The sequence below is a fragment of the Pseudochaenichthys georgianus genome, chromosome 4 (assembly GCF_902827115.2).
Source record: "Pseudochaenichthys georgianus chromosome 4, fPseGeo1.2, whole genome shotgun sequence".
Classification (NCBI taxonomy): Eukaryota; Metazoa; Chordata; class Actinopteri; order Perciformes; family Channichthyidae; genus Pseudochaenichthys; species Pseudochaenichthys georgianus.
Genome location: NC_047506.1, coordinates 15,006,040 through 15,029,963, shown reverse-complemented (window position 1 = coordinate 15,029,963; position 23,924 = coordinate 15,006,040). Strand labels below are relative to the sequence as shown.

General features: G+C 43.1%; 1 protein-coding gene across 1 annotated transcript; it reads right to left on the bottom strand.

The window, feature by feature from the left end:
• Positions 1–1,086: 1,086 nt before the first annotated feature.
• On the bottom strand, positions 1,087–7,059 carry dynlt2b (dynein light chain Tctex-type 2B). Its single transcript, XM_034080314.2, has 5 exons — positions 6,859–7,059; positions 6,029–6,162; positions 5,749–5,818; positions 4,918–4,981; positions 1,087–4,813 (listed from the first exon to the last, which is right to left on the bottom strand). Exons 1-5 carry the CDS (start codon positions 6,903–6,905, stop codon positions 4,766–4,768), a joined length of 363 nt encoding a protein of 120 aa, XP_033936205.1. The 5' UTR covers positions 6,906–7,059; the 3' UTR covers positions 1,087–4,765.
• Between the last annotated feature and the right edge of the window lie 16,865 nt (positions 7,060–23,924).

Here is a 23,924-nt window from a genome sequence, read left to right as displayed (position 1 = left end):
CAATATCAGAGGTTGTGAGCTGATTAAAAGTGCTCTGTCTTATTGAGGCCTAAATGAACTATTCTCCTTTGAACATTTTAAAAGCAGATTACTACTATTTCAAAAATGCCTGGGCAGGCTTATATCAATACTCAAGCTCTCTGGAATAATATAGGATAGCATATACTGTATGCAGGGAGGAGAGACTCGTAACAACTGGTATTTGAGCAAATGCTTGTCGACCGGCATGAAGAAAGGCCGCTCTGATGTAAACAGATGCAATATTGTGGCACTTTGCAGGACTTATGATTTAGCCTGAACCTGATCCCTTTCCTTCTACACCCTGAACACTCATGCCTGCAACACACATGGCGGTCATGCCAATGTAGGTATCGTGCCACATGTGTCTGTTGCAGCCACTTTAAGCTATGAATCAGAAAGATGGATACAGCTATGAATGTAAATACTGGTCCTGTATGTTGTCAAACTATTTAGTGCTGCTTTTAAGGATCTTCTGTTTTATATGTTATTACAAACATTTGAAAAGTTGAAAAGTATCAGGTGGAAAAAAGTTGTTCCATGCCAAAAAGAAATGTTATGGACTTGTTTTAAAAAACAGTACAGGAATGTAAATACAATGGTGCAAAACTTAATTTCTTTATTATACTGCTACTGTTATTGTGATGTAATGTGTGAGCCGAAATGTGCTAAAGTGTAATATCAAAGTGTTTGGGCATTAAGAATATATAATGTATGCTATGTTCAGATTACAAAATGTTTGTCAGCCCAGTGCACTGTTGTCATATGTGTTTGTGTCAAATAAATATCTTCTAAAAAAAAAAGTCCCAAATGCATAATTCCAGGTTTGTTGTTATTTATGTTTGAACAGTAGTGCAAGTTTCAGTTTAAAAATAAAGAACTCTGACATTTTTAATAATTAACTGTATTAAACAGTTAAAAACAAACCATACACAGTACAATCAGATGGCCATATTATCTATAATGGCTGATGTCAAACAAAAAGGTTTCATCAAGCTGTAAAACTAAAAAGGATTTCTTGAAAATATTACATCATAAATAATAAGAAAGTGTTTCAAGAGCGCAAAGTCGTTGAAAAACATATGCCAAAAGCTTCCGTTATTTATTTTTGGTCTCTCGGCTCTCATGTCTATTGGCTTCTTAAAAACAGCGGGGATCAGCTGTTGTCTTTTGCCGGGCTCCGGTGATTGGCAAGTCTGGGTGATGCCTTCTGATATGATTTAGCATGTTTGGCGTGTGTTACCATTAGCATACCGCACCGCTATAGAACAACGCCGACACACCGTCCTCGTTATTGTAGTCCACAGGGAACCCGAAATGTTCCCACACAGCTGATTTAAAAGAAGCAGGTGGGTTCTAGCTCCTGTGTGTTATCTGAAATCGCCATACTAACTTTTCTTCTTCTTGTATTTTGTTCGTTTTGTTGTTGTGTTTCTTCTTGTTCTTCATTTGTTGTTTAAGGGCGGCTGGCAAGCAGCTTTTAGGCGCAATACCGCCCCCTGGATTATATATAGTGTAGTGGATACTGCCTTGAATTATTTTTTTCGTAAAAAAAAGGCGTATTCGCCGTGTGACTGCATGTGCCGAACCGTGACGGTACGGGACGAATACGGATACCGTTACACCCCTAGTTGCCAGGCAACAGCTTCGGTTCATGTTAATTTACAAACTCTTCAACTACAACCGTAGTTATATTTAAAAACATGTTAGAAGGCCTCACGAAATACTTTAATGCAAATTCAAATGTAAATGTGAAGGAATGTGTGTATAACAAAATACATCGGTCATAAACAAAACCGGAAACAGACGTAGGCAAGATCCTCAGCTCGATGATTGGATGGTTTAGCCGCAATGCATGCTGGGATTTGGTGTTTATGTGATGTGAAATCTGAAAACGTTTTTTAAAAATACAATAATACTTTATTCCGAGTGTGCTTGCTTTTCTCTTTTATAGTTATCACATAACGGCATTGTAATACACGGTTCGGCTGCATTAAATATTACATATCTGCCGTAATTCTCTATTTATAGAGCCCTGCTGAGAAGACTTCTTGACAAACAGGAGAACTGCCGCCAAAACTGAAGATGTGACGTGGATCATAAATATATAAGCAATTAAACAACATCTTACATTTCTTTTCACACAATACGTCTCCTTGCAGTATCAACACTAATTCGGCTGACTTTTATATTTGATCCAATTGGTAGATAGGCTGTATTTACACCATAACGGTGCACAGCTGATAGAAAGGGAAAATCCTGCTTCGTAGTATACCCCCCTGATCCAGAGTGGGGTGTTTTTGTTTTGGTTTCTGCAAACCGACCTGATTGAAAACATTCCTTTGATTGTCATTCAGCGGAGCACCGTTCACTCATCTGATTAAAAAAGCTACTCTAAATGCATCCGAAAAAACGAAATCCACTTTGAGTGAAGCAAATTTGTTATTTTTTCACCCACTTAGGCAAATCGAGTGACAATATTGTCCATATATGTAGTCTAAATCACCATAACATTGCTTTTACAACAACAGACTGTAGGGAACAGAGTGCACAGTATAACATGATATGCTGAAGTCGCCACGATCACTGCTGCGAGTGGCAAACACCCAACAATCAACATCTGTCACCCTGCAGTCACATGGGAAAACAACATGAAAACCTTTGCTGAAATTATAAAGAGCTGCTGAGCAACCGACTGAAGAGAGAATTCAGTCTCTGCAGAAAGAGAAGCAGTGTGAGGCTACAATATACAGCCTGTGTTGTTTGAAATAAGTTAACTAAGTCCACAGTATTCTGAATTGAATACATATTTAAAAATAGGAGCCAATGTTTGTATAATATATATTTTGTAATTCATTTTCAGTAAACATTGAACTGCAAGAGGACCTTGTTTATCACAGTTTATTATAACAGATATGGATACATCCATAAGAAAGAAAATAGTTCTAAAAGGAAAATTTCATTCTCATTAAATTGTATGTGTGTGTAGGTTTTGTATACGAAAAGCATCATATTATTAGATTGGAATACATTTTGACACAAAATATTTTTGAGTAGTAATATGCATGGCCCATGCATACTTTTGATTATTTAAGCTTCTTTGCCGCTGCTTTTAATTGAACTATTCACATCTTAAACTGTACTGTAACTTTTATCCATGTATTTTTTCTTTTAATGTTTATTTTATTATCTTTTCTTTTTAATGAATGATTTTAAATGCCATTTTCTTAATGTCTTTCGTTTTTTGGAAAGCACTTTGAATTGCCTTGTGTTGAAAGGTGCTATATAAATAAACTTGCCTTGCCTAAAAGAAAAAATGTTTACAGTTCAGCTTTGCAAACAGAAATAGAGGGGCAACATTTGGCACGTACATCACAGGATGAGTCATTCAACTATCAGCTAAGCTTGATCACTTTAGCTGCTCACTTCTGTGTCATTAGTCTTTATATATAGACTAAAAAGCATCTACTTTTCCAGCTGGCTGCTGGTTTTCTGAAAATAATTGAAAACACCAAGAGCAACTAGAAAAACACAAGAATATCTGATATGTATTGCAGACCGACATCAATTTCACCCAAAAAATGACAGGGAAGCTTCACTATTGGACTCATTTGTCTTTGATAAGAAGATAACCGGCAGTAGTTGCACATACTGAAAGTGAAAATAGTAAAAGCACTACAAACTACAACAGAGAAAAATAGATTAAGGCCATTTTAAATGGGGCAAATATGCAGTCTTCTCTTGCAGTTGTCTGAGTAGGTTTTGGAATCACACTGCTGCCAGTGAAGGATTCAATTGTGTCTCACTGCCGCCTAGGGGCTTGACTGTGAGGGAATCAGCAGTTTTGTTAGTGGTGGTAGAAGTTGAGCTTGCATGAGCTAATCAGCTATTATTGATGAACAGTTTTAAAATCACTCCCTGACTGAAACCCTGATGACAGATTGCATGACACAAAGAGATAAAGGGACTGATTGGAGAAGGTTGAAAGACTCATTGAGAGTAGAGCCAGATGAGAAATCAGGCAGAGGAACAAAAGGAAGCTCCAAAGATATATATATATATATATATATATATGGGAGACCCGGGAGCAGAACCACTATAGGCTGACTACAGTGCAATGAATAACAATGCATATTATTGACAGCCACAGTTCCATTGACTCTCAGACGGCCTCCAGCCAGAAGGCTTCAGTATGAGAGCATGACTACCAGCTGATGTCACTGGCAGTGGTGAGTTTGAAATGTTTTACCATTAACATATATTTGACAATGTGGTACAGAATATAATGATGGCATCCATTCAAATGTTTAATTTTTTATTTGAACTGGCGGTTTTTTTTTTATTACCAAAAATGATGTCAATAAGTGTAGCACAAATACGAACTGTACTGCAGTACATTGAGTCTGGATCCTCTATTTATCCAGCAGGTCTACCGAACGAACACTAATAATGTTTCCAAGAAAATAAGACCTTCAGTCTGTTAACCCTTCCAAGAAAAAAACTATTCAGTCTTCATCATCTTAACCAAGTCAGAAAATACTGGTGAAATCCTTCATTTTTGAGTTTCCACAGTATCAGCACAGAGATCCATCACTTCCACTCTTGATGCTAGCTATCTCAAGATGCAGCACTTACAGTTCAATCAGATCAACGCACTGTAGACCAGAAGTGCTTACAGTGAGCACTATCGTTTGGATGTTCACCTTTTCTCTTCATCTGAAAGAATTCTGTCATCATCCTCTTGTCTTCAGTAGTAATAAGTCCCAAAAACTGCCGCCACACAGAACAAGCTGTCCTGTACCCAAAGGTAAAACACAGTTAATTGAAGTATGTTGAAATAAAACTAGTAAAGAAATATGATTTTCCCACCCAACATCTGAATGTGACAAAGGCACCTACATTTATGAAAACATCTTCTGCATAGTTGTCTGTGTCAGCATCCCATAAACACCTTGAAGACATCCTGGTAAAAAACAGGACACGGTCATGGATTCATTTTTTATAGGTCTGAACTACTTTCTGCAATTTTCCAAAAAATACACCTTTAAGCAAGACTATTTTTATAGTTTTTCACAATATACCATTTTTGCTGAGAATAAGTCAGAGGGAAATTCCAACTCTGTAGATTTTATTATTTTAATCAACATTGTGGGATTCATTTTAAGTTGACCTTGAATACCTTCATAATTACAATATTTTGTAAATAAATGATCTATTATAACCAACATAGATGATATAAAAGAAAAGCTGAGCTGAGTCAATAACAGCTTTTAGCTTCTTCTACTATTGATTAAATAATGCCATTTTGTAATGGTATGAGGAAACAAGAAAGAAGGTCTTTCTTAAACAAATATGAACCAAAACATAGAATAATGCACTACGTTGTCCTGTGTCAATTAGTTGCAAATGTTACTAATGTAAAAATACGGTGAAAACTACTATTCAAGCAAAATGAAACTGCTGGACAGCAGGTAAGTAATATTTTGCAAATAATTTAAGATTACAGTCTGAGAAAGATAGTGCCATTACATTGCTGGTCTTTTGGCTTCAATTGCAGCTTGAGCATTGAAAAACTACACATTACATGCACATACATTTCCTGTAATAATTTGCTTCAATTGTGTGCCTATCACAGGAGGCCCAAAGTTAGAGAAAGTATCCCACTAAAATATTGTATTTAACAGTGACACAGCTTTTATTTTGGTTTTCCATAATCAAAGGATCACTTACTTGACTCCTTGTCCTCGCTGTTCTCCAATGACCACCTGCACGACAAGCTTATATCTGTCAGATCCTGCATCTGTTGAAGAGAACTGATATGAATTGAACTGATCAGCGACAATACAGAAATGCATACTCAAATGCAATACAATGTGTATCGTTTACTACAATATAAAAAAAACACAACTATGACTTATTTTTTATGGGAGAAATGTTATGTTGTTGATTATTTGGAAGGGTAACATAACTGTTCTGGCTACATAAAAGAGAGGGAGAAAGCATGACTCACTCTTTACTTTATCCTTAATGCAGTCTGCCAGTGAGCGAGACAGCTCGGGGACTTCCTCTGGGTCATAACGCATCCCAGACAGGCGCTCCCTCACAATTTCTCGAATACATTCCTTCACAATGGCTGGCTTAAACCTGGGAGATAAACAGAGAGCAACAAGGCAGCAAGTTAACTTCGATCTGCTTACACAGGTCACAGTGGACACAACACAACAGCAGTTAAAGTATGGGTCACAGAGTTATGAAATGGGGTGGCAGTGGCTCAGTGACAGTCTGTAGGGACTTGGCTTGCTAACAAAAGGTTCACCGGTTCAAGTCCCAGTTGGGGAAAAATAATAAGTGTGGACTATTAGCTGGACAGGTGCCAGTTCCCCTCTATCTTGAATGGGTCCTCTGTGTGCATTGTACTGTTGGTTACCACAACTGAGTGAGCTCTCTTTTAAATACTTAATCTGTATTTGATACAGAAGTTTGTATTATACTTTCAATTCTTATTTTGTTTTATATGGAGTGCATTATTTACCCCAGGTTAATGGTAAAGCACTCAGGCAAGTGTATTACCACAGGCTAACTTCCCAACACTGGGCTACTTTACTAACATTGTCCCTAAACCTAATTGTGTGACCTTCGTCCATTTACTACAGCATTGAAAACGTAACTTTATTTAGGTTCATTCTTAACGGTACGTTTTAAAATGCCAATCCAGCCAGTAGCCATACCCTAAAGTTAGTGGCTAAACAAGCTAACAAACCATATCGTTAGCAATGGACTCGCTGGCTCAAAGCTAACTTCATCTGTAATAACTTATATTAAACTACTTAACCGACTCACTTGAACTGATGATTAGGTCTTATGAGGTATGTATCCGACCCCTCCATCGCATGTCGATAATATGAGTCTCGGTACGAAAAGAGAGAGGAAAAAGGTCACACTGTTGCTAACAAGCTGATCTTTGTAGAGTTTCTACCGTTACCATAGCGACGTATTTATCCAGTTTCCGGTTTCAAAATAAAAGTACAGCGTCTGTACAGTTTGTACCTGGCAGTAGGCTTGTTTGAGACTGTCACTACCCGATCCGTCCCCCTGCCCGATCGGTACTGCGCATGTGCGAGATGGTCCGGAAGTCCGGACGGCAACACCAGATGGACACATGACACAGTGGCTTTTAGCAAAGCTCAAAAAGAAAAACCGAGAGAGATGAGTTATATATAACCTCCTTTAGCTTAGGAACCACTGGACCTCCCTAACCGACAGGAGAAGCGAAAATGCTGCCCCACAATGCCTTGCAGCCGCAGCATTTGCCGTCACTCGAGTCTCGGCATTTCACGGAAACAACCGATTATGACCGAGAAATGATATCATGAAAGTTACGGTGCTTATTAAGCATTTTAAAACATAGGTGGTAAGTTGCCAAAGTGCTTTGTTTTGAACGTTCATCAGTATTATAATCAAAAAGAGAAATATGAACGTTAGTTTTCACTGAAATGATCAAATAAAGTCAACATTTCAGTCTTTACTGAGCTGTGTGGGGTTTGTTCAACTTTTAAAAGATGTTTGAATGGTGATATACACAGTGATAGATGTTAAGGACTAACGTTTATAATAAATACATCTGTATTGATTTTAAGATCTTTAGTTCATACAATCATACGTATTGGGATCATTTGTATTAATTTGGACCGGAGGGAGAGGGTGACGAGCATAAGTTTCACTTTCCTTTTTTATTTCAATTCCAACTTTGGTCCTGAAGAATATGTTTCTCTGTTGTCCACGTTCATAAAGCAAAGAAGCATCAGAGCCCGGTGCAGAGTCTCTAGATGAGTTTACAGTAGTCCCTCGTTCTTATTAAACATCCATGTTGTAGTCCGCTGTATAGAAAACTGTGGTTTCCATGGTTTCCCCACAGCAGCAGACGCACATTCAGGACGTCCGCTGGCGCATCATAAACACGTCGGATAGTGAAAGTGCAGTCGATTCTCTAAAGTACCGCAGTCTCTTCTCCTAAGTCCTTTTGAATTCTCCTATCCACTATCCCTTAACTCCGTGACGTTTCACTCAGAGGTCAAGGAATAGACGATAGGGTTAGAATTTAGGAGCAGATTTTTAAACTATCCGACTGCAGCCCTAGATACAGCGTGGGAGGCGGGGCCTCATTCATTCCTATGAGAGTTGCTCATGAGCGCATGATGATAAAATGGCCCAACTTTTGAGAGAGTGAAACGTCACAGATTACCCGGCATGCCTGAGAAATACCCGTATGTGCGTTCATAGCGCATGCGCAACTTTAACCAACATGCTCGTTCACATCAAGCACGTTAATTTGCGTACACGTAACAGCACCGTGCGTCCATGACAGCATGGTAATGGCTTGTTATTATGCAGCTAGCGGCTAGCTAGTAATTATGCTAATGTACACATCAATCGTTATGTACTTCTATTATGCTGTAACAGGATCTAGTGATATCCAACAGAGCTTCATTTAGCATGAAAGAATTATTGCACTGTATATATATATATATTATATATATATATATATATATATACACAGTGCAATAAACTTGTTAGTGCAATAAGAAGCTACAGGAACGTTAATCTACGTCGGTAATATTAACTTTATTTAATACAACATTTACGGTACAAGATTTACATCAAACAGCCCATGTAGTATAATATTTTACAAATGATGAATTACAGCAAACATGTGCAATATATCCATTATTACAGCTCCTTGGGCTGGCAGTGGCCCCTACACACGGCGGCGTGCGTTGCCGCTTCAACGCTTCTGCCCATTCACTTTGAATGGGGTGACGTCACGATTCGCCGAACTGCATTGTGGGAGCAAAGCGTAGCTTCTCTCGAGGTGCTCGCTGCAAAAGTAGAGCAATGTTCTACTTTTGCCGCCTCGACGGAGGCGTCAGCCAATCAAATCCCTCGTATGTAAATCTGACAGTACAAACAGTAGCCAATCAAACCGGGTGTATGTTGGGAGAGCCAGACCGCAGTTATTTCCCATATGTCAACAAAAGGAGGAGAAAATTATCGTGGCGGTACGGAACATACAGGGATACAAACCCGGAGGAGCCAGGCATGGGGGGGAGGTGGCAAAGACAGTGGGGGAAACTGGTAGGTTTTCGCTTGTTTGGGGAGTTTATATCCAGTGTATTTCGTTTGAATGGACAGCTAGCAAGCATAGACAGTATATTTAGCCAGCATGGATGTAGCATGAATGCTTTGCTTTGTATGTCCGGGGCGGGACATTCATGTGGTTGGTTGTTGGTCGGGCTGCTCGCGTTGACTCCCCAAGCTCAAGACACGCCCACCGCCAAGCGGCAACGCACGCTGCCGTGTGTAGGGGCCGTTACGGCCCGTCCACACAGCGGCGTGCGCTGACGCTTGCCGGCGGGCGTGTCTGAAACTCGACCAACAACCAATCACATGAATCTCCCGCCCCTGACACACAAGCAGCGGTTTGATTGGCTAGAGCTTGTACTGGCATATGATTCGATTGGCTGACGCTTCTGCCGAGGCGTCAAAAGTTGAACATTGCTCAACTTTTGCAACGAGCCACGCCAGCTACGCTCCACGTCGCTTCCCACGATGCATTTCGGCTAAAAGTGACGTCACCCCATTCAAAGTGAATGGTGAAGCGTCAACGCACGCCGCTGTGTGGACAGGCCGTTAGGCGATATGGGTCCGTTGTTATTGTGCATCCATGGGTAAAGAGAAACTCATGTAGTGCTGAACACGTAACATGAACGTGCCGGGCGGCGCGGTCCCGTGGGTTAGATGCGCGTTCATAATGCCGAGGGAAATAACTCTCAGAATAACGTTATTAGCACATTTTTACAACTTGAGGAACGAATGTTTTTAATAAGGGATATACAAGTGTTCATACTGGGTAGTTTATTTAGTTTAAAAAAAATTATCCAACGAGTTACAGACCATTCTTTCCCCATGTAAGTCAATGGGAAAAAGTGTTTCCGGGCCTGGCAACCAAACGGATGTGCAGTACCACCGTTTGGCCAGCACGAATATTTCCATCTGAGTCCGGCGCACTTCCTGGGGGCTTGCTCTCCATGGGCTGCGGAAGCGAAATGCTTGATGGGAAACGACTCGCTGGTATCTTGAGCTGAGCGCTCATTGGTGGTTTTTACCCCGTGCTGCTGATGAAACTGTCTAATTGGCTCGGCAAAAGTTTGTTGTTGTTTTGTGTCAGTTTTACGTCGCCACATCCATTCCCATTTTTCATCATTGTTCCACAATGTTTATCATCATGAAATTAATATCTATATATTTTATACTATACTTGCACTGCTTACCGTGATACTTTATATATCTTAGCATATTCATACACACTGTTCATACTGCTCACAGGCTGATATCTAGTGTATTCATACCCCTCACTATTTATTCATCATTCAATTCATTCTATATTTTATTCTGTCTATTGTGCACATTACTTTTCACTTTACTGCTTGTTGCACCTGGTTAGAAGCTAAACTGCATTTCGTTGTCTCAGTACCTGTAATATGTGCAATAACAACACATCCTCACTCCCAGGTCGGCCTATGTTGACGTTATGTCAAGTCCCCTGCCGGATTTTTCTAACGCAAGGGGGGGGGCCTTAGAGTCCATTTTCAACGCAAGGGGGGGTCCCTTAGCGTCCATTTTCAGCTTTCCGGGATGTCCATATGCTTCTATGGACGCTCATGGAAGCACGGCATTCGTTTGTGTCGACTGCCCTTAAAGGCAATGAGAGCGTCCATTCTCATTGGATAACGGAGAATTGTACACCCGGAAGTAAGTATTCCCCTTACTGTCGATTGATTTTACAGTGATATCTGCACTACTCATTGACTAAAAAACACCAGATTATCCTTGTTAATTACACAACATTGATTGGTTTAAATTGTGTGCAATGCTTTTGTATTTTTCCCCTTCGATTCGGAGAAACAAATCTTTTTTCGGAGTAAAGGATGGCAGAAGACACTACACTACCCAGAATCCCCAGCTATCGTTTGGACTACACCATGTGCTCTGTTTGACAAACCCCTAGTCCTCAATGTTGTGTAATTAACAAGGATATGTTGTGTAATTAACAAGGATAATCTGGTGTTTTTTAGTCGATGAGTAGTGCAGATATCACTGTAAAATCAATCGTCAGTAAGGGGAATACTTACTTCCGGGTGTACAATTCTCCGTTATCCAATGAGAATGGACGCTCTCATTGCCTTTAAGGGCAGTCGACACAAACGAATGCCGTGCTTCCATGAGCATCCATAGAAGCATATGGACATCCCGGAAAGCTGAAAATGGACGCTAAGGGCCCCCCCCTTGCGTTGAAAATGGACTCTAAGGCCCCCCCCCTTGCGTTGGAAAAAGCTGGCAGGGGACTTGACATAACGTCAACATAGGCCGACCTGGGAGTGAGGATGTGTTGGCAATAACAATAAAGTTGAATCTAATCTTGAGCAGGAACAAATGTATTTACTTCGTACATATCTGACATTAACGATTAAACACATGTGTGCATTCTTTATAAATGCAAACCGAGTCAAGCCGACTCCGGAGGTGGCGGTATGCACCTTAAAGTTGTTTGCAATCCACCAAAAAACCGAGAGAAGAAGAAGAAGAAGAAGAAGAAGAAGAAGAAGAAGAAGAAGAAGAAGAAGAAGAAGAAGAAGAAGAAGAAGAAGAAGAAGAAGAAGAAGAAGAAGAAGAAGAAGAAGAAGAAGAAGAAGAAGACTCGGAGCAGGCAAGGTTTTTGAGACATCCCCCGGCTGCGATCGGCTATTCTCGTCTACTTTCGAGGCGAGCCGCAACGCGTCTCAAACAAGCCTAGTATGTCCTTATCAAAGGTGTGTAGGAGGAATCAATCATCTAATTCACATTCATATTCAAATTGTATTTCTCAGACAAGTGGACATTGTCTTTTAAACTGTCGCTAGTAGCCTATACCTTAATTATTTAGTTCATCTTTTGCCACAAAGACTGGCACCAGGGCTGGTATCCAAAGACATAACACAATGAAGATGAATCACAGCAATATTCACCATGATTTCTGAATTCTCCTGCTTTCAAGGCCTTGTCAACCACAGCCAAATCAGAACATATCTCATTTGGCTTCACTTTTCTGAATGTGCTATGATTTCACAAGCAAAAAGAAGAGTTGCGAGTACTTTTCGACTTTAAAGATCAGACTCTATCTTTGATAGCTGGGGATATCACTATTCTGGGATATTATCACCATGCTCAGCACCATCTTTGCATTCTTTGACTAAGATAGGAAGGTTGTATTTATGTCACGCAAAAAAAATGTTACATCACACTGTGGTTTAAAACCCACCAGTATTGTATCAGGTATGTCAAAGGGTAATTTAAATCATCTGCATAATAACACGATGCACCATCCACCATCAGCAGATCTGAACACAAACATTGAGTCATACAACACAAATCCAATAATTCTGTTTAAAATATTAATGAAGATGTATTATACTAATTAAATAATTCATATTTAATTCTCAATCCATTGTAAAGGTTTCACAATGCCAGAAGGGTAAACACTGCATGCTCAGTTTAATTGTATGACAATATTGGTGCTAATTGTTGAACATGGGTTAGGGTTAGGCCTACATTTAGTATTGATCATCATTATGAGATACAAATCAGAAGAATACCACTAATTGAATTACTCTAACATTTAACCTGCAAATGAGCTTCAATGAGCCCTAAGATCTTAATGATTTTATTTGTTTGTTACAATGAGCTGCTGACAGGTATCTATATTATGTCCTCCTGGAAGATATTAAAGGTGTATTGTTTAGTGATAGTTACCAATTACTGTTCTCATTCATAACACTCCGTCCGATGTCTCACTATGGGATGCGCATCAACGTGTATGCAAACAGAAGCATCAATCTCATTACGCCAATCCTGATTGGCTGGTGATCTTGACGTCAACGTCAGGGAATCCACCCACCCTTTAAGTAGCTTGCGCTACGACGCAGCGTCATTCAAACACCTCTTCTCGCTTCAGAGCATATCTCGTTTTATCAGTAACCGGGCTAGCTTAACGGTCCACAGACTGAACCCAAGGCTCGGCTATGCGGCTGCGGGTTTAAAATTTCAGGCACAGACTCACACCAGGTCTGCTCGTCCTGCCTCGGACTGGAACACGCCCGGGAGGCTATCGATAACCCCGGCTCGTGCGGGCATTGTACCCGCTTCACCATGAAGAGCCTCCGCCGACGGTTAGCATGCCAAGCTAGCTTGTCGGGACAGGACCCCCTCATGTCCGCTGATTCGCCGTCCGGCAATCAAGACATGGTGGCGTCCGCCGCAGAGATTGAGCCCCGCGCTGTGTCAGACTGGGGCTCAACAACAGCGACAGCCACTGAACCGGAGCCCCACGCCGTTTCAGGCTGGGACCCAGTGGCGGCAAGAGCCGCGAGAGCGGAGCCCCGCGCTGTGTCAAGCTGGGGCTCCCAATTGGACCTCACCATGGTTCCACCCGCGGAGGATGTCCTGGAGTTGGACTACATGGAGGACGAAGAGGATACCTCTGAGTTCCTCCTGTCTGACTCAGATGGGGATGACATCTTCGTTTCATCGGCTCAGGCTGCTAAGCCGGGAGTGATGTCCGCTCCCCCGGGCGAGAGAACACCAGCTTCGCCCGTCCTAAGCATGGACTTGCAGGCCGTGTGTCACCGCGCTGCGTCCAGGCTGGACATCCCATGGCCTGAAGCGGCCAAGGAGACCTCCAGATCTCGCTACGAGGGGAAGAACTTGCCCCAAGCAGCGAGGACGAAGAGGCAGCTCCTTCCAGTCTTTCCGGAGATGCTGGACGAGGTGTCGGTCTTGTGGAGAGACCGTCCCTTCAGCAACAAGGCCCCAATCCAGGGTGCCTCCTCCCTGGACTGTGACGGTATGGAGAGGCTCGGCCTGCTCCGCATGCTGCCCATGGAACCGCTGGTGGCAGCCCACCTCCAACCGAGGCTGGCTTCGACACCAAGCAGGAACCCCATGCTACCGGCAAAGGCAGACCGGTTCCAGTCAGCGATGACCGAACGGGCCTATAAAGCCGCAGCTTTGTCCGCCAGGGCTCTCAACGTCTCCTCGCTGCTGACCGCCTACCAGGCGGAGCTTTGCGAGGACATGTCGAGCAGACCTGAGCCTGCCGTGTGGGACGAGATCGCAGCGATCACGGACATTTGCCTCCGTGTGCAGCGCTGTGCAGTCCAAGCCACGGGCAAAGCACTGGGAATGATGGTGGTACAGGAGAAAGCCAGGTGGCTCAACCTGACCAACCTTCCAGACCGGGAAAAAGAGGATTTTCTGGACATGCCTATTGTTCCCGAGGGCATATTTGGCTCCGCTCTTGCTTCAATGCAGCTGAGGTGCGAGTCAAAAAGGAAGGGAGACGAGGCTCTCCAGCTCTGTCTCCCCCGAAGGGTCCAGCCGCCACCTCCTTCACCTTCACCCAAGCTGTCTCACGTCCTGCCCGGTTCAAAATACTGAAGCAGCATAGACCGCAGCCCGTCCAGGGTCCCCAGCCCAGGCACGAGGTAAGAGGGAGCTGGCCAAGAAAATCTCTGGTCCCGGCAGCGGCCGCTCAGGCGCAGCCGACCCAGGTTTTCAGCCACCAGGCGAGGAAGAAGAAGCGGGCGGCCTGACAGCCTCCTCTCCTCTCCTCGATGAAGGAGCTGGAAGTTCCCTGTTCCCCAGCTCCAGAGCACGTTCCAGTGTTGGATGCTCATGTGTTTTCGGGATGCCGCCATGCCCCCATCTTCCCGCCGCCTCGAGTGATGCCAAAACGTCATCCTCAAGTTCCCGCCATCAGGGAAATGGACTTAATATCAAAGACAGCAAGTTCCGCTGCCTGTTTAAGTCACACAAACACATGTCATCATTGTTGTTTCAAAATAAATCATTTTCCACTGTCGTTTCCAGGCTTGAAGCCAAGGGCGCAGTCAATACAAATGAAAATAAAAACAATAAAAACAATAAACAGTCTGTCGTCTCCCCCTCTTTTGAGAGCGGCTACGGCCTCTCTCAAAAGGCGGACAATAGACCTCCAATGGTCACACATAAATTATCTGGAGCTTTTAGCGGTGTTCCTCACCCTGAAACGCTTTCTGCCTTTTCTCAGAGGACATCATGTCCTCGTGAGGACAGACAACACGACCACAATATCGTATATAAACCGCCAAGGGGGTTTGCGTTCTCTCCAGTTACACATGCTGGCACGCAAACTGATCTTATGGAGCTGCGGACGTCTCCTCTCTCTGAGAGCGACGCACGTACCAGGAGTGATGAACCTCGGGGCGGATCTGCTGTCCAGAGGTGCACCACTATATGCAGACTCTACATCCAATGATTGTGAGTCAGCTGTGGGTGCGTTACGGCTGAGCCGCGGTAGATCTGTTCTCATCAAAAGAAAATGCTCAATGTCAGCTGTTCTTTTCAATGTCAGCTGTTCTTTTCAATGTCAGCTGTTCTTTTCAATGCGCGATTTAAACGCACGTTTGGCCTCCGGTCCTTCTGTACGCGTTCCCACCCCTGGCTCTGATACCCCCAACTCTGGCCAGAGTGAGAGAACAACGCCACACACTTATCCTGATAGCTCCGCACTGGCCTGCAATGTACTGGCTGGCAGAGATATATCAGCTGCTGTACGGGCAGCTGTGGCAGCTCCCACTACACAGGGACATACTGTCTCAGGCGGGGGGGGGGCGATATTTCACCCACACCCAGAGCGCTTGGCACTATGGGCCTGGCCCGTGAGTGGTACAATCTGAATACAGTGGGTCTCCCTCAGAAGGTGATAAACACTATTCAGAGTGCAAGAGCTTCCTCCACCAGGTCTCTCTATGACTATAAGTGGAGGGTGTTTGAGGAGTGGTGCCTTCAAAAAGGACACATCTCTTTTCAATGTCCTGTCGGGGTGATTTTATCATTTCTACAGGACTTAATTGATAAACACAGAGCTTTCTCTACGATTAAAGTGTACCTGGCTGCTATTGCTGCATGCCATGTGGGCTTTGAGGGAAGGACTGCTAGCCAACATCCTTTGGTCTGCCGTTTTATGAAAGGGGCTTGCAGGCTCCTCCCGGTTTCCAGGTCACTGGTGCCGTTATGGGACTTGGAAGTGGTTTTAGATGGGCTCACTCGACCATTTGAACCCCTGGAAGAAGCTGACATGAAACACCTGTCACTGAAGACAGTGCTGTTACTGGCTCTGGCATCTGCCAAGCGAGTCAGTGACATTCATGCGCTCTCTGTACATCCTTTATGCACTCAGTTTGCCCCGGGGCAAACGAGAATGTTGCTGAAGCCCAACCCTGCCTTTATACCTAAGGTGGTTGGCTCATGTACCCCAATTGACATTGTGGCATTTCCTCCACCGCTGTGTTCCTCTGAGGAACAGCGGCCGAATTTGCTGTGTCCAGTTTGTGCTTTACGCATCTATATGGACAGGTCAAAAGAGTTTCGTTGTAATGACCAACTCTTTATATCCTGGGCTAACCCTCAGAAGGGCAAGCCCGTTACCAGGCAACGGCTCTCCCACTGGATTGTGGAAGCGATTGCTCTGGCTTATACGAGTCAGGGTTTGCAGGCACCAACGGGCCTGCGTGCTCATTCTACTCGTGGACTGGCTACATCCTGGGCTTTGTTCAAGGGTGTTTCCATCCAAGACATTTGTGCAGCAGCGAGTTGGTCCTCGCCGCTCACTTTTGTCCGCTTTTACAGGCTAGATGTCTCTGCTCCAAGTGTGGCCCGAACGGAGTGTTATGAATGAGAACTATAGGTTACTTACGTAACCCCAGTCCTCAGAGTAACATGAAGTGAGATGTCTACACCAGACGGCCCTTCTTGCTAAGGCGAAGCGAGAAGAGGTGCTTATTTTGAATGACACTGCGTCGTAGCGCAAGCTACTTAAAGGGTGGGTGGATTCCCTGACGTTGACGTCAAGATCACCAGCCAATCAGGATTGGCGTAATGAAATTGATGCTTCTGTTTGCATACGCGTTGAGGCGCATCCCATAGTGAGACATCGAACGGAGTGTTATGAACGACACTGGGGTTACGTAAGTAACCTATAGTTCTTGGTCCCATGATAGCGGCAGGGATCACAGTTAAAAAAAAAAAGTAATGGCCTCCATGATATCAGTACAACATTCAAATCTAGTTTATATTGCCAATTATATTTAAAATGCAAGCATATAGATGTTGTATATTAGTACCTTTTATAAAATGGGTCTGTCAAATCAAGCAATCTGATTGGTTCTTAGCCATGATATACTGAGCGTATACCACGGGTAGAATTGTAAGTTACTTTTTACAACAAGTCAGTATCCCTCCGCGTCTGAGAAAAACAGTATACAGTTGGGCTGAAAGGCAAGCAGTTTGCTTTTCAGACTGGAACCAGAAAGCAGCGGAGCAGTAACGGGGCAGAAACCCTCCTTTTTACGCAGCGGTCCAGACATAGACATCAGACCGCTAAACATATTCAGTGTGCAGTTACTTTGGCATCAGGGCAGGGATATCTAGATACTTTCCAAGGTTTGACATAATGAATTGTGCTACTTTTAAAGCAAGCAACGATGTTTTCAAATCTGTAATCAAAAAGATCCGCAAAAACGCTATCAACCAATCAGATTGCTTGATTTGACTTGTCAGTTTTATAAATATATTTACATTTCTTCCGTTACGAAACAAACTTACAAAGCATAAGATGGAAACATTTAAGATTAACTTTGCGACCTCCGGGGGGGGGGGGGGGTCTTACCAGGCCCGGACTGGCCATCGGGAGCACCGGGAGGTTTCCCGATGGCCTGGCCTGCTAAGTGGCCTGCTGGCCTGAGGATTTTTGCTATGTATGTATTGTGAACGCAACGCTGCGCAAATGTGGGTCTGACTCTGCCTCACAGACGGTGACTGGCTGTCTACATGATGTGGCCTGCCCACATGGCCACTTTCATACAGACCATACACTAATGCCCTCGATTGGTCTCTGTGTGTCATTCAAGCTCGGGAGGGTGTGTGTGTATGTGTGGCGCAAGTGAGCAAGAGAGAGAAAGCGCGCGCATCGGTTACGTGTAGGCTATTGTTGTTGTTAGCATCTGGTGCTAGCTAGCTGCGCTAACGGATATAAGGAGCTGTTTCAACAACAGGGTGGAGGAGAGTCCTCGCCTGTCAGACTGAGAGGCTGATAACTACAGCTCAGGTGAGGTAAAGGACTCTGCTGAGTGTTTAGATAGTTAACTTAGTTCTCAGTGGGTCTCACGGTTTGGTCACCATTCATGTAAACACATATTTCCATTTGAAGGGAGAGTGATTAGTAAAATATGCATGAATAATAATAAAAAAATGTTAACTAGGTGAACAAATTTAAGATAAACTTTAAAAACTTGTTGAGAGCTAAAACTAGTCTTTGCTGCTGCCTCAAAGAGGAGAAGGGGGGAGACGGGTGAGGCTGGTTCAGGAGCCCAGACACACTCACAACTAGTGCTGCGTACCGGTACGCCGAACTGGTACTGGACTTGTAAAAAGTTTCGGTTCAAGTCCGGTTAAAACCGGAACGTCGGGAACCGGTACTTGGACTCGCAAAAAAACTAGCACTTACGTATATTCTGGTGTCTGTGGTTATTTAAACATTCCCTGATAAACGTTATTCAGCGTCAATAAATGAGTGCTAATCCCAGTGTGCTCAGTGTACAACATCACATGTCATTTCACCTTCGATTCACGGTTTGAAAACGTAGCATTTCGCCACATGCTAACCGGAAGTGAATAATTTTCAGATAGTGAACTTCCGTTTTTTTTAAGAATAAAACTGATTTCAATTAAATAGTGTATTTAATTCAAAATTACGCCATATCAACATTGATTTGAATTTCTAACAGTATGTATGTACATCACTATGTATGTAGTATGTACTGTATAATGTACACATGTAGAGTTGTAGAAAATACATGGTGTACAGACAGTACAGTACACTCTGACTGTACATACAGTGTAGCCTATACTGTATACTATAGTAGGTGTGTAACAGTGTAATGTGTATAGTCTACTCTACACTCTACCTTTCAGCAACGTTTTAGGGATTTAGGCTCAGTCAGCTCAGGGACTGTTTGGTTACTTTAGTTTGGTAAATGAAATAAATGTTTGAACTTTGTAGTATTTCACTGTAGTTGCTGTCATAAGTCATTTGTAGACTAAGTGGCAAAAACAGTTTTTTTACATTTGTACTTTGTAGAGAAATGTAGACACAAGTTGGAAGGGAGCACAATAAACCTGACGAGTTTGAATTTGAGTTGATTATGAGTTAATTTTCAATTGATAATTAGCTCACAATAAATTCACTTTAGTTACTCACGCAACTTGACACAAGCCATGGGTTCAGGTCCGGACTTATAAGTCCGGACCTGAACCTGAACCTCCGGACTTGAGTCCGGAACTGAACCTGAATGTGAGTCCAGGTACGCAGCACTACTCACAACTATAAATGAACCAAAAACAAATAAATAAACAAGTTTCAATGTTTTATCATATTGGATATGGTATGTTATTGGTTATGGCCATGTTATTATGATTATTTAAATGTATACAGTTCTGTTTCATGTGGGTGTAGTCTCTCTCTTTATTTCCCCCTCAAAGTAAACCAGATTGATGCATTTAAAGGTGGGGTAGGTAAGTTTGAGAAACCGGCTCAAGATACACTTTTTGTTATATTCCATGGAATGCTCTTAACATCTCGATAGCAATGAATATCTGAAGTACTTTGACAAAAAATCCATTAAAACATATCATCTGTGGAAGCCGTGGCGCTGTAAAAAGCACGACCAATCATCTGAGCCGGCCCGGCTAAAGTAACTGGATGGCCTACCTGCCTGTCAGCCTTCCATCTGTGCACACACTTATCTCATGCCCTCATTGGTCATGTGAGCGGTCGTGTGTGTTGGAGGAGGGGCTCTGTGAGGAAGTGGCAGATTTGTTCCGGTTGTGTATTTTCAAATTCTAGTGCACTCTAGGGCTGAAGTCGAATAGTCCATTTAGCTTAGGAATCTTCCTAAAGGAGTGAAATGACCCGGAAGTCCCTCAGTGGCAGCCATGATAAGTGCCGTTCGAATTCTCTAGAATGATGAGAATGATAGGAAAGGAGGTTTCAAACTTCCTTTATAACCTCCTTTAGTTTAGGAACCACTGGACCTCCCTAACCGACAGGAGAAGCGAAAATGCTGCCCCACAATGCCTTGCAGCCGCAGCATTTGCCGTCACTCAACAGTCGGCCGTTCACGGAAACAACCGATTATGACCGAGAAATTATATCATGAAAGTTACGGTGCTTATTAAGCATTTTAAAACATAGGTGGTAAGTTGCCAAAGTGCTTTGTTTTGAACGTTCATCAGTATTATAATCAAAAAGAGAAATATGAACGTTAGTTTTCACTGAAATTATCAAATAAAGTCAACATTTCAGTCTTTACTGAGCTGTGTGGGGTTTGTTCAACTTTTAAAAGATGTTTGAATGGTGATATACACAGTGATAGATGTTAAGGACTAACGTTTATAATAAATACATCTGTATTGATTTTAAGATCTTTAGTTCATACAATCATACGTATTGGGATCATTTGTATTAATGTGGACCGGAGGGAGAGGGTGACGAGCATAAGTTTCACTTTCCTTTTTTATTTCAATTCCAACTTTGGTCATGAAGAATATGTTTCTCTGTTGTCCACGTTCATAAAGCAAAGCAGCAGCATCAGAGCACGGTGCAGAGTCTCTAGATGAGTTTACAGTAGTCCCTCGTTCTTATTAAACATCCATGTTGTAGTCCACTGTATAGAAAACTGTGGTTTCCATAGTTTCCCCACAGCAGCAGACGCACACAATGACGTCCGCTGGCGCATCATAAACACGTCGGATAGTGAAAGTGCATTCGGATTCTCTAAAGTACCGCAGTCTCTTCTCCTTAACCCCGTGACGTTTCACTCAGAGGTCAAGGAATAGACGATAGGGTTAGAACTTAGGAGCTGATTTTTAAACTATCCGACTGCAGCCCAGCTGGTTTCTCCAAAATGACCTACCCCAACTTTAAGTCCAACATTTAAAAAAAAAAATCTTACCGGGGGAAAATGCCCCCGGACCCCCCTATAGGATTTGAGGTCCACTCCCACTTAAAATATGTTCACATGAATAGGTTCCTAAATAGATTTGCACATTTGTTTAAATAGTAACCCATCTCCATGTTTATTTTTTGGAAGTAGATTTAGAGGGCTATCAGTACGGGCAGCAGCGCTGTAAATATTGACAAATAAATCCAGCAAAATGGCACAAAAAACTGGTAGTGGCCTGGCTGGGTGTATAATTCCCGGCCTGACTTATTGTCCCAGTCCGGCCCTGGGTCTTTCTATGGAGGAGTGGATTGAGGAGTGCCTATCTCCAGAAAAAAAAAGCACCTAAACAACGACATGCAGAGCTACGTGAAGAGCAGGTAGACCAACTGGAAAAGTACCACCATTCAAAAGCTTTCTGATGCGGGTCTTGAAAGCAGAGAAATTATGACCGTTACGGCCCCTACACACGGCGGCGTGCGTTGCCGCTTGGCGGTGGACGTGTCTTGAGCTTGGGGAGTCAACGCGAGCAACGCGACCAACAACCAATCACATGAATGTCCCGCCCCGGACATACAAAGCAAAGCATTCATGCTACATCCATGCTGGCTAAATATACTGTCTATGCTTGCTGTCCATTCAAACGAAGTACACTGGATATAAACTCCCCAAACAAGCGAAAACCTACCAGTTTCACCCACTGTCTCTGCCACCTCCCCCCATGCCTGGCTCCTCCGGTTTGTATCCCTGTATGTAAAGAGGGCAGGCCCGGTTATACGGGGGTGCATAAGGGTGCATTGCACCCTCAGTTGAGTCGTTATGCACCCTCATTTGAAAAATTAAAAGTAAAAAAAAAAAATATTAAAAGTGAAAAAAATTAAAAGTGAAAAATATTACATTTTGCCGACTATTACTAACAATAGTAGTTATAATAATAATAATAATAATAATAAGAAGAATATAGTTGAAATAAAATAAATGGTAATTGTGGTTGAATAGCATTGTCTGCTGCATTTATTTGATCAATTTAAACGGTAAGTAACGTTATTATGTCAGGTGCGCGTGACCTGTGCCGCTGCACATTCATCATCTGCAAGGTGCTTACACAGCAGTCAGTGATGGATCAGAAAATGGTTAAAACAACCAGCCCTTATCGCCAGCATACACTGCATCTACTGCAGGTAACAATTCAGATCATGGGGACATTACGTTACTGTCGTGGACACTAACGTCCTCCTGCCCGACTCGCTGGCTTTACCCGCCTCGCCCACAGAGGCGGAGCAGCCACAGCCGTCTTCGTTGCCCCAAACACCACCACCCCTCGGCGGCCCGCAAGTGCCAGAGGACCTCTGCAAAACAGAGCCTGCCCAGGTATATTTAAAAAAGTACCCAACTCGCCTGTACAGTGGGGTAAGGCGCTCATTTTGCAGCTCATGGTTTCAAAACAGAGATTGGCTGGAATATTCATGTAAAAAAGATGCCATCTTCTGCTATGCATGCAGACATTTCGGTTCAAGTAAGTCAGATGCCTTCACCACAACTGGCTGCAACAACTGGCGCCATGCTGTTATAGGCTACATGATAAGGGACTGGGAAGGCATAATCAAGCAAAGAGCACATAGATCCATATATCTCTTAATGTTGCTCTCAAAGTGCACCAGATTGATGGTTTTAACTTCAATATTTAAAAAAAAATCTTCCCGGGAGAGCATGCCCCCGGACCCCCCCAGAGGAGGTGAGGACCCCCATAGAGGGTGTTAGGTACACTCCCCACTTATAAAAATAGCACTTTACCACTGCACCCTCTCTAATCTCAGATGCACCCTTAGTCATTTTGTTCTGGAACCGGGCCTGAAAGAGGGACTGGTCATAGAGTACTGGGTGATTCCCTACCGCCACGATAATTTTCTCCTCCATTTTTTGACATATGGGAAATAACTGCGGTCTGGCTCTCCCAACATACACGGGGTTTGATTGGCTAGTGCTTGTACTGTCAGATTTGCATACGCGGGATTTGATTGGCTGACGCTTCCGTCGAGGCGGCAAAAGTAGAACATTGCTCTACTTTTGCAGCGAGCACCGCGAGAGAAGCTACGCTTTTCTCCCACAATGCAGTTCGGCGAATCGTGACGTCAAAGTGAATAGGCAGAAGCGTTGAAGCGGCAACGCACGCCGCCGTGTGTAGGGGCCGTTAGTGGCCACAGGTGCGAAAGCTCTCTCTAGACTGCTACTGGAAGCCGAATCTCGGGGACCGGAGAAAGTGGAACAATATTCTCGCCACGCCAAGCAACAGCCTAGAACAACCTCAACCTATACAAGTAACCACGTAAGGCAAGGCAAGGCAAGGCAAGGCACGTTTATTTATATAGTACCTTTCAACACAAGGCAATTCAAAGTTAAAATCAGTCATTAAAAATAATAAAGATAATAAAAGAAACATTAAAAAATAAAAGTTACAGTGCAGTTTAAGATGTGAATAGTTCAATTAAAAGCAGCGGCAAAAAGAAAAGTCTTTAGTCTGGATTTAAAAGTAGTCAGATTTGCAGCGGACCTGCAGGCAGCAGGTTTCTGGGAGTTTGTTCCAGATATTTGGAGCATAATAACTGAACGCTGCTTTTACATGTTTAGTTCTGACTCTGGGGACAGAAAGCTGACCAGTCCCTGAAGACCGTGAGAGATCTGGATGGTTCATAATTTAGCAGTAGGTCAGAAATGTATTTTGGGCCTACACCATTCAAAGCTTTATAAACCAGCAGTAGTATTTTGAAATCTATT